This window comes from Amaranthus tricolor, chromosome 1 (genome assembly GCF_026212465.1).
Source record: "Amaranthus tricolor cultivar Red isolate AtriRed21 chromosome 1, ASM2621246v1, whole genome shotgun sequence".
NCBI classification, from domain to species: domain Eukaryota; kingdom Viridiplantae; phylum Streptophyta; class Magnoliopsida; order Caryophyllales; family Amaranthaceae; genus Amaranthus; species Amaranthus tricolor.
Window position 1 is genome coordinate 29,755,647 of NC_080047.1, and position 12,243 is coordinate 29,767,889.

The 12,243-nt window shown below is 30.2% G+C and overlaps 1 protein-coding gene across 5 annotated transcripts; it reads right to left on the reverse strand.

Annotated features, from left to right (window-relative positions):
* Window positions 1-2,467: 2,467 nt before the first annotated feature.
* Window positions 2,468-7,752, reverse strand: LOC130818599 (uncharacterized). Of its 5 annotated transcripts, XM_057684774.1 has the most exons (5): window positions 7,405-7,752; window positions 6,754-6,857; window positions 5,497-6,201; window positions 4,360-5,417; window positions 2,468-4,282 (listed from the first exon to the last, which is right to left on the reverse strand). In XM_057684774.1, the coding sequence occupies exons 4-5, from the start codon at window positions 4,895-4,897 to the stop codon at window positions 4,164-4,166; spliced, it is 657 nt and encodes a 218-aa protein (XP_057540757.1). In that variant the 5' UTR covers window positions 4,898-5,417; window positions 5,497-6,201; window positions 6,754-6,857; window positions 7,405-7,752; the 3' UTR covers window positions 2,468-4,163. The 5 variants fall into 5 exon arrangements, with proteins under 5 accessions (XP_057540757.1, XP_057540760.1, XP_057540752.1 ...); XM_057684777.1 differs by lacking the exon at window positions 5,497-6,201 and having other exon boundaries at window positions 6,774-6,857; XM_057684769.1 differs by having other exon boundaries at window positions 4,360-6,201; window positions 6,774-6,857.
* Between the last annotated feature and the right edge of the window lie 4,491 nt (window positions 7,753-12,243).

Consider the following 12,243-nt stretch of genomic DNA (forward strand, 5'->3'; position numbering starts at 1 on the left):
AATATGGAGAAGACTTATTCCTCACTTTGAATTAGTCTCCTACAAATTCGGACACCCAAGAGATTTATTCTCTACTTTGAACAAGTCTCCTATAATTTAGGATCTTCCTAGTGACTTATGTACTATTAACCATACAAGAGAACCGCAGTCATTTTCCACCTCTACTTTCAATAACTTCCCAATTTTCTTTGGGAGCAAGTAAGTAAATGGAAGTCATGGGGTGAGTGCACTACATAGAAATCGTGGGTTGAGTGCACTGATGGCTGTTCTCTTTATAAACGAGGGAAGCTACGCTCAACCGATATCCATCTAAGAGTGTCCTTAAGGTGAGATCAAAATAAGAAAAATATTTTGTTCATGTATTTGCCAATTGATTCATTATATTTTTCTTGAGCAACTACTTAATTTTAATCTTCTTAAGAATTGGCCTTGTAAGGGTAATTGAGTGTTTTTGTTGTAACTAGACTTAAGGGAAGTTTAGGGGAATAGAGAAGCTTCAAGAGAAGCGTGAGAAGAGAAAGAGAAGGAGAAAAGAAGAGAAGAGAAATAGGCCTAGAGTAGAGAAGCTTCAAGTGAAGCATATTTGTTTTATGTAATTGTAATTGATTGCCTAAAACATAGTGAGAATTTTGAATCCCGGGGGGTCGTGGATTTTCCTTCTTATTAGGCCAAGAAGGTTTCCACGTAAAATCTTTGTCTCCTTTTATTATTTTCCTTTTCGTTTTTGAGTTTAAGTTTTGTTCTTTACTTGATACAATTCCGCAAAAATTAGAGGCAAAAATCTTAAACCTAATACACAACAATTCACCCCCCCTCTTGTTGCATTCGATCATCTATTAGCATTCCTACAGTCTGCATGTCTTCCTGTTGATTGGAGGATCGTCAGAGGCCATGCCGGTCAGTTTAGGATTAGAGGGCATAGCGCGGCTGGCACTTCTGATCACGCAGGAGCTAGCCAGGCTAAGGATGCGGCTCCACGGGGGAGGAGCCGCTCACAGTCCACAGACATGGATTGGTTGATCATATCACCCCAGCCCGGGGGCCCTGTTGACACCAGTTTAATACTGAGTTACGGTGGGCACGTAGCAAAGGTTATATTTGAGGGATCGGAGCGCACCCCTTCGATTTTGGAATGTCGTCCTAGGAAGAGGACGTTGGATGCAATCATCAGACTTCGGGGTGCGGCTATAGTGGGTTTCACGCTGCTCGTGGATAAGACTAGAGTCGGGATGCGGCCTCACCCTGTTGTTGCTGTCACTGCTAATCAGCATGACATTGCTTGGGGTGCATTGACGCTTGCTCACATGTATCGCCAACTGGGTATGGCGCCAAGGATTGGGTGCAAGATTATTGCTGGTTGGCTGACACTGTTGCAGACATGGATATACGAGTACTTCTCAGGCTTCCGCCCCCATCCGCGTCAAGCTGACATGCCGAACAAGACTAGGGCAGAGATGTGGTCGCCGCAGAAGCCAATCCGTGAGCTGAGCAGATTGAGAGACTACAAGAACATACTGGACGCCATGACAGAGACACAGGTTTTGTACATGACCTCACACAGCGTTATACTAAATATTTTAATTTTTTATGATGTTGTTTATGTTTATTTTCTTTGTAAGCAGGTGGAGTGGACGCCGTACATGAGTTATGGTAGGCATTTAATGAACGAGCACCCACGCACCGCCTATATAGGTGGTATCACCTGTTTTGATATCGTGGAGGTCTACTTGCCTGAGAGGACAGTTAGACAGCTCGAGTTTGCACAGGCCGTTCCCCCCCTCTGCTGAGACCTACCCAAGCAGTGCGACGGGCACAAGGCTCCTACTCAGTGACATTCACTCAGCCGTCCATGTACACGGAGATGTGGAGTAGATTCCACTATTGTGCCCGCGTAGTTGAGAATGCATTGTGTCGGGCGTCGGTTCCATCAGAGGCTGCCCCTGAGTACATTGACGGGTTTAGGGTGTCTTCCCACTCGTTTCTCATCCCAAGTGAAGGACCTACTGCTGCGTTCGGTGTTGCGGACAACAGAGTCGAATATGTTAGTGTTTATGTTTATTAATTACATTTTTATGTGTCATTACCGAAGTTCACTGTCTAATTTTTTGACAATGTTATTTTTTTGTTTTTACAATTTGCAGCTGAATTTCCAAGTAGACTCGCCCCACTGCTGAGGATGCCATCTATTGTGCAAATGACGCCTCGGGAAAGACATGCTGCTGATATGTATATGGATGAACTTAGAGAGTTGTTTGAGGAGTGGCAGGCATTTAGAGGGCACAACCCTTAATAGACATTTATGGAATTTGTATTAATGAACAGTTTTTTTTTTAAGTTTATTGATGAAAAATTAATATTATTACGTATTGCGTAAGATTCATTTACATATTTATTGATTAACTTGATTATGGAATGAATAATATGAATATAATTACTACAATGAATACAATTAATAAAAGGGATATTATCAATGGTACCTCTGTATTATAGCAAAATATCAATGGTACCCACGTTAATTCCAATGGTACCTCCCAACTATATGCTAATTACAACCGTGACACTATTTTACTTTTTTCCATAAATGCCCGTTAAATCTCGAATGTGACCTAATCATGGTTAGTTTCTTCTTCTTCCCTTTTCCCACACCTCTTCCTGCTCTCCTTCCATGGCTGCTTCATCTCAAGCCCAACAATGAGAATGGCAAGATTACTCAATTTACCAATCCAAAATGGTATAACTCCACTCAATTTACCACTCAATTTAAGAATGTTATCTCAAATTGCTATGGCTACCGTGAAATCATAATGTCACACGTATTTGGAAATAATTGTGTTATTCAAAAACTAGGAAATAACTCTAAGCTTAAAAACGGTGGCTACTAGGAAATGACCTCTGTAGCAAGTATCAAACATTAAGAAATCTTGCACCAAGTTACACCAACTTAAGAGTTCACAAATAAAAAAGGAGTCTATTTCAAGAAATTACTGTTTCAATTTTCAAATCCATATTTTACATGTTAGAAATTCTTTGTAACTTATTCCCTTTAAAGCTAAGTGGGTTAACTTCTCGCAACCTTGAGAGAACACCCATGGAAGAACTTGTTGCCCAGATAAATGATTTAAAGAAACATTCAAAGTTTTGAGAAAAAGCCCAAAATGAGCCCCTTTCAAATCCTTAGAAGAATCCAATAAATTGAAGGAAATATTCAAACTTGATAATGAAGAACAAGAAGAAATCTTTGACAAATCAAGGAGAGACCCAAAAATGGACTTTAGAGAGAGGTCAAGTTTATGTGGCTAAAGTTTCATTAAGCTAAATTTACAGTTTTACTAGTGGGTTTCAGTGGGTTAGGGTTTCATAGTCAGCCATTAATGAGAAAGCTCAAAGCTTGATTTAAGGAAAAAACAGAGGAAGATAGAGAAAGAAGAAAGTGGTAAAAGATTGGAGTAAGGAAGAAGACAAGAGTATATATTAAGAAGGGGCATTAAGAAGGAAGACTTAGGAAGGAGTGGAGGAAACAACTGGTACTTTCTGCATATTCGGGTTGATCATTGTCAGGCTTGAAATGAAGCAGCCATGGAAGGAGAGCAGGAAGAAGAGTGAGAAAAGGGAAGAAGAAGACGGTTGTAATTAGCACATAGTTGGGGGGTACTATTGGAATTAACGTGGGTACCATTGATATTTTGCTATAATACAGAGGTACCATTGATAATATCCCTTAATAAAATGATAACAACAAGTATAATCAGTGCAATAAACACTAAGGAGTATCTAAATTGACCGCATCTTCGGCGGTGTTATTTTGTTGTCGTTGTATGCCGCACAGTCTATTCCAAAGCTGAACACTAAGAAGTATCCTGTTGCGATACTGTATCTCTAAGTCTTTACATGAATTGTTAGCTGCTGCTCTCCAATTTTGTTGGACTGGCGGCAGTGGAGATGAATCATCGTTCATTAAAAGTTGAACATAATGATTCCTATTAACCTAAAGAATATGTATAAGTTTGTTTACGCCACGCATTCCCCCTGTTCTCCTTAACGGAAGCACTAAACAGTTATACATTGAATGACCATCAGCAGAGCCATAATACACAATTGCTATGCGTTTCCATTTCCAAACTCATTGCACGTCGTAAAAAAGGCTAACTCTGTGGGGGCAATGGCTATAAAACCACAATTACCGTCACCGATGACATCAATCCAGTCAAACAGATATGGCGGAAGAATAAACGAAATGTTATCTGGCCACAGAAAAAGTGAAAATCACGTCCTGCTGAACCATCTGAAATAATAACAGTATATTAATATCATTCATTTGACCTAGAACATATAAGAGTATACGCAAACAAATAAGGGTACCTGATAAGTTGAAACTAAAGTTAATTCCAGCTAACGATTGGTGCGACCCGCTACTAGATCTACCAGTAGATCTCCCGCGTGATGAAGATTTGGATCCGCGACTACTTGAGGACGAGCAGCTGTACTCAAACGCACTTTTGTTTCTCCTAAGGGTTCTGCTTGTCATTGGTCTTCCCTTCCTCAGTGGACTTGCTTGTGGCTCAGGTATATCTGCTCCATCAGGCTGTAGTTCTTGTTTATGTGACACGCGTCGTACAACTGAGGGGTCGGCTTTTAAAACTTCATCCACCAACGATTGAAAGTACTCCTTATCATCGGCGTTTGCGTGCCGTACTTCTTCGTTGGCGTCTTCTTCAGGCTCTAAGTACTTTAACGTTTTCCAAAACGGATGTATATCGTCTAAGTTCAAAGCACCATTAGACCTGATTGACAAGTAACAGTAACACGCGCATGGTAATCCGTGGGTTTTTTGAATGACACAACCGCATTTTTCAAAAAGACAAGTACCTAAGTTTAACATCCGCTTGTGCTCCATCATCAATTGTTCCAAAGCAAATATGAAAACATGACGATACAATGGTTTGAGAAATTAAGTCGCGACGTCCTTGAAATGAAATTCCTAGATTCCTCCAGAGCTTGCCTTATCCTTAACTTCTGATTCGTTATTTGTGCGTGTGCCCTTTTAAATAGCGTATCAAATGAGCTATTACCGCTACCCAAGTATTACTTGAAGGAAGAGTGTTGGCTTTCAACTCTACTGGTAGTCTGGTTACCCAAGTGCAAACAATCATTCGTCCACGCACGCACAAATTTCTCCTTGTGAGGAATCCATGTTCTAGCCAAGTATCGCACGACCCTCCTGTTCCTAATCGACCAAGAAGACACAATCCCTTCCCATTTGTTTTCAAATTCAGGGATCGTCACACTGTTAACTAAGGGTTTCCATGTTGTTTGCTTGAATATCTGCCCCTATTGATTTTTCTTCTCGCCGCACAATTTATCGATCATGTTCTCCACGTCATTGCCTATATGTCATACGCATAATAAATGCCGTACATCTACATTAAACATAAATTTAAAATTAAGTGAGACATATATACACTGAATGACAATAATTAATAATAAAAACATGTTCACCTGGAAAGACAACACTAATAGTTGCAGACAAACCCTTATCTCGATCCGTTACGATTACGTCGGGCGTCTGGACTCTACCATAAATATCCCTCAACCTCTCCAACACCCAAGAATAAGACACAGACGCCTCATCTCACATCAAACAGAACGCAACCAAGAAGTTATGATTCGTTGGCCTCATTCCAATGATTTCGCATAGGGACAACTTTTGCTTATTCGTTTTGTACGTTGTGTCTATCAACACAAAATGGGGCCACGAACGTATCATCTGGATAGATGTTCGATTCGCAATCAATAATCTACTCAATTGCCCCTCACAATCCAAGTCTGTACATTAAGAACATGTGATTATGTCTTCTTTTTTCAACAGAAAACACTCTAACCGTCCAAGGTCTTTCCCATGGTTTACAACTATTTTCTATAATCATAAATTTACAACCACAAGCCCTACTTTTGAAACCAGGCCGGGCAGCATTGTCTAAGTTATGCAAATCACCCCTTATATTACCTTAGCTGGTGACATTTTAAGTACAAACTCACTCTAGAACGTCCTTCCTTTTGTTTATATGAAGCACGTGTAAATTGAAAACCAATTGTTAGTGCTATCTCATCAGCCCAAGCATGTAAATCATCTATAGAATCAAACTCTCTATCGGTAACAAATCTATCGGAATAATCTACATCATTCCCTAAGTTTTCAAAGTCCTGCAAATAATAAGGGTGTTATTATAATAACGTTATCATAATATAATAATATATTAAAATATATGAGTAAATAAAATCATTTACTTTAATATTTAATAAATAATAGTAACTTCCAATTAAGAAGAAATAATTTTTGAAAAAAATAGTTAAACATTTAAATAAATTAATCCCTTCAATTTAAATTTAATTTTTATAATAACATTATCATAACATAATAATACATAAAAATAAAACAATATATTAAAACATTTATGAAATAAAAATAACTTAAAAAATAATTTTATTAAACAAACTAATAATTCAAAATTCAGAAAAAAAAAATATATTATACCAAGAAAAAAAAAATACATCATTCCCTAAGTTTTCAAAGTCCTGCCAATAATAAGTGTGTTATTATAATAACGTTATCATAATATAACAACATTTATTAAATATAACTCGCCTAATTGTATTTAACAGTTGCTAAGCAATGGACACATTCAATCAACTTAACAATTACGTCTGTAACAAATGCATTGCTTTACAAAAGTAAAAAAATTAGTATTAACTAACAGGATTCAAAAGCTACTCACGATCTCCAGAGACTTAAGAGCATCAGCCATTGCAGCAATGCTCATCTTCTGAAACCTCTTCAGAGATTTGTTCAAGTTCGCTTTCTAAACAAAGAAAGAACAAACATGAGACTTTTCACCATCAAATGTTAAAAAGTTGACAAATATCTGGGAATTGCACAATATAAACATCACCAGGAAGAACATTTTTCTCTTAAACTTCATATGCTGATTAAATTCAATTTTACCATCTATCATTTATTCAATTATTATGATCAAATTTATAAGAATTGCACAATAAGAATTCAACCTTTACATTTTCTACTTGTTTGATCAAATTTATAACTCGTGAGTTTCAATTATTATGATTTATATTTACATAATTAAAAAACTATTTTTCAGGGATTATTCTTTTATTACTAATCTACTGATTGGATTCAGCACGAAAACTACAATGCAAAACAATGTTGTCTTAGCAAAATATATATATATATATATATATATCACAGCGTGAATTCCATTCAATATAAAACAATGAAAACATACATTTACTGATTAATCCAAGCATAAATATCAACAGATTCATCAAACAAACTCCAGACGATTCAATAAATAAATGAAAAAAAGTAGAAACACATTTAGCGATTCATACAGTAGAAAGAGAAGCGAGAGCATCGGCCATGGCAGCATTGGTGAGATTAGCAGGAATATTGTTCTTCTTGCACAAAGATTGAAGGTCACGTCTCTTCAAAGTAGTGAAATCCGTTGACTTGTTCTTCAACGCGAAAAATTGAAGATGAAGAGATAGAAAATAGATGTAGTGTAAACAGAGAATTTAGGGGTTTTTTTGAAGTAGAGAGATTTAGGGTTTTAATGTAATAGAAATGGGTGGAATGGAGGCGGTATGATGTATGAAGGATTGGAGTTTCTGGTTAAGGTTGTATAGTCAAGATTTGAGAACATGTAAGGGCATAATGCTGAAATCTGACCGTTGGAGAGAGAGCGGAGGATTTTGAATTTGAATTTTGGTACGGAATATTTTATGTTTTTCTTGTGAATAATTGGTGAAATTTTTGGGTATCATTTTTTATCGCCACCCCTGCATTAATAAAATGACGAAAACGCCTTTGAACTTTAAATTTATTTAACACACTTAAATTTCACTTAATAACACTATTATCACTTTCAAAACATTAAATTAAAAGTCAGCCCTATATATATTGAATTTCCAGTAGTGCCTCTGCATAATATACGAACTCAAACACGGTAATATCTCTCTAAAACATTCTCTGACTTTAAACAAGCTAAAAGTTGGAATCGATATACAATGACTAACGAAAGCGACTACGAATCCGATTAGATACGTACTTCGATTCGAATTGGTGTTTTCTTTAAAAAAAATAAAAAATTAAAAAATTAAAGTCGCAAAAATGTGCGACTGAACCACGGATGAGTCGCACAAAAACATTTTGTGCGACTCATCCGTGGTTCAGTCGTATGCGACCCAATTTTGTTATTTTATTTTATTCATTTCTTTAGTAATTTATATTATTATTATTTTTATAATAATAATAATAATAATAATAATAATAATAATAATTATTATTATTATTATTATTATTATTGTTATTATTATTATTATTATTATTATTATTATTATTATTATTATTATTATTATTATTATTATTATTGTTATTATTGTTATTATTATTATTATTATTATTATTATTATTATTATTATTATTATTATTATTATTATTATTATTAAATTTTTATTTTTTTTAAATATTATTTTTATTGTTGATATTGTTGTTATTATTGTTATTATTCATAAAAAAAAATTTTAATGTTACTTTTAAATATTGTTTCGTTATTATTGTTATGATTATTATTTTTGTTTTTGTTATTATTGTTATAATTATTATTATTGTTATTATTATTATTATTATTATTATTATTATTATTATTATTATTATTATTATTATTATTATTATTATTATGATTATTGTTAATTTAGAAAATTAATTAAAACTATAATAATAATAATATAATTAATATTTTTGTTGTTAAACTATATTTGTTGATAATGATTAGTTGAATATTATTTTTGTTAAATTATATTTGTTGATAATGTGTAGTTTAATATGTTAATTAATTATTGTCTTTTGTTCGTGTGGTTAATTTAACGTAACGTTTGATTATTTTTATTTATTAATAAAAGTTAACTAAATTATCAAAAATACAAATTCGCCCCTGGACTTAAAATTTCTCATATATACTCCAACCTCTCTAAATAACACCCTTATCACTCATAAACATTAAATTACAACATAAAATTCGTGGATCAAAAGCTAAGTAATTCAAACCGCAAACAAATAATCGAGGTAATTTTCATTCGAATTTAATTAATTGTAAAAAAAATAAAAATATTAAAAAATAGTGCGACTGAGCCACGGCCGAGTCGCGGGTTTTATGCGACTGGCCAGCACTGTTTTTATTTTTTTTATTTTAAATAATATATATTATAATATTATAATTTTTATATTTATTCTTTTTATTATTATTATTATTATTATTATTATTATTATTATTATTATTATTATTATTATTATTATTATTGTTGTTGTTGTTGTTGTTGTTGTTGTTGTTATTATAGTTGATGTTATTATTTGTTTTATTATTATTGGTTTTCTTTTTTTTTTAAATGTTATTATTATTATTAGTATTGTTCTTTAATTTATTTTTTTAATATTATTATTATTATTATTATTATTATTATTATTATTATTATTATTATTATTATTAGTCTTATTATTATTATTATTATTATTATTATTATTATTTTTTATTATTATTATTATTATTATTATTATTGTTATTATTATTATTATTATTATTATTGTTATTATTATTATTATTATTATTATTATTATTATTATTATTATTATTATTATTATTATTATTATTAACTTGTTATTTTTCAATTAAATATTATTTTTATTATTATTATTATTGTTGATATTGTTGTTATTATTATTACTGATAGTAAAAAAAAATATTAATGTTATTTTTAAATATTGTTTTTGTTATTATTGTTATAATTATTATTATTGTTTTTGCTATTATTGTTTTAATTATTATTATTGTTATTATTATTATTATTATTATTATTATTATTATTATTATTATTATTATTATTAATTTAGAAAATTAATTAGAATAATAATAATAATATAATTAATATTTTTGTTGTTAAATTATATTTGTTGATAATGATTAGTTAAATATTGTTAATGTTAAATTATATTTTTTGATAATGTGTAGTTTAATATGTTAATTTATTATTGTCTTTTGTTCGTGTGGTTAATTTAATGTTACGTTTGATTATTTTTATTTATTAATAATAGTTAATTAAATTATCAAAATTGTAGTAAATGGCTGGTAATCTAGTGAAAGAAAAGGGTTTTTGTAGACACTTGTTAAGCGGTAATAGTTTTAGGCCTATCCTACTTAGAGGGGACCCTCGTGATTAATTGGTAAAATTTTTGGGTTTTAATATTCATCGCCACCCCTTTTCATTTTATCGCCACCCTTGCTTTAAAAAATGACGAAAATGCCCCTGAACTTTAAATTTGTTTAACACACTTAAATTTCACTTAATAACACTAGTATCACTTTCAAACCATTAAATCAAAAGTCAGCCCTATATATATTGAATTTCCAGTAGTGTCTCTGTATAATATACGAGCTCAAACACGGTAATATCTCTCTAAAAACGTTCTTTGACTTTAAACAAGCTAAAAGTTGCAATCGATATACAATAGCTAACGAAAACGACTACGAATCCAATTAGGTACGTATTTCGATTCGAATTGGTGTTTTAAAAAAAAAAAAAAAAAAAAAATTAAAGTCGCAAAAATGTGCGACTGAACCACGGATGAGTCGCACAAAAACGTTTTGAGGGACTCATCCGTGGTTCAGTCGCATGTGACCCAAATTTTTTTATTTTATTTTTTTATTTATTTAATAATTCATATTATTATTATTTTTATAATTAATGTTATTATTATTATTATTATTATTATTATTATTATTATAAAATTTTTTATTTTTATTTTAAATATTATTTTTATTGTTGATATTGTTGTTTTTATTATTATTATTTTTTTACAATCAATTAAATTCGAATGAAAATTAGCTCGATTATTTGTTTTCGGTTTGAATTTCTTAGCTTTTGATCCACGAATTTTATGTTGTAATTTAATGTTTTAAGAGTAATAAGGGTGTTATTTAGTGAGGTTGGACTATATATAAGTAATTTTAAGTCCAGGGGCAAATTCATAATTTTGATAATTTAGTTAACTATTATTAATAAATAAAAATCATCAAACGTTACTTTAAATTAACCACACGAACAAAAGACAGTAATTAATTAATATATTAAACTAGACATTATCAACAAATATAATGTAACAACAAAAATATTTAACTAATCATTATCAACAAATATAATTTAACAACAAAAATATTAATTATATTATTATTATTATTATTTTAATTAATTTACTAAATTAACAATAATAATATAAAATAATAATAATAATAATAATAATAATAATAATAATAATAATATTAATAATAATAAAAATAATAATAATAATAATAATAATAATAATAATAATAATAATATTATTATTATTATTATTATTATTATTATTATTATTATTATTATTATTATTATTATTATTATTATTATTATTATTATTTAATATTATTATTGTTAATTTAGAAAATTAATTAAAATAATAATAATAATATAATTAATATTTTTGTTGTTAAATTATATTTGTTGATAATGATTAGTTAAATATTGTTGTTGTTAAATTATATTTGATGATAATGTGTAGTTTAATACGTTAATTAATTATTGTCTTTTGTTCATGTGGATAATTTAACGTAACGTTTGATTATTTTTATTTATTAATAATAGTTAACTAAATTATCAAAATTACGAATTTGCCCTTGGACTTGAAATTACTTATATATACTCGAACGTCACTAAATAACACCCTTATCACTCTTAAAACATTAAGTTACAACATAAAAATCGTGGATCAAAAGCTAAGAAAATCAAACCGCAAACAAATAATCTAGGTAATTTTCATTCGAATTTAATTAATTGTAAAAAAAAGTTAAAAAAAAAAATAGTGCGACCGAGCCGCGGCCGAGTCGCGGGTTTTGTGCGACTAACTCGCACTATTTTTATTTTTTTAATTTTATATAATATATATAATATTATTATTTTTATATTTATTTTTATAATTATTGTAAGTATTATTATTATAGTTGTTGTTATTATTATTATTATTATTATTATTATTATTATTATTATTATTATTATTATTAACATTATTATTATTATTATTATTATTATTATTATTATTATTATTATTATTATTATATTTATTATTATTATTATTATTATTATTAT

Excerpts from the sequence above, each read along its gene's own strand:
- LOC130818599 (XM_057684777.1), bottom strand. The coding sequence starts at position 4,897 with ATGATGGAGCACAAGCGGATGTTAAACTTAGGTACTTGTCTTTTTGAA. Across the intron at positions 4,283-4,359 it reads CTTTAGTTTCAACTTATCAG|ATGGTTCAGCAGGACGTGAT; the intron begins GTACCCTTATTT and ends TTATTATTTCAG.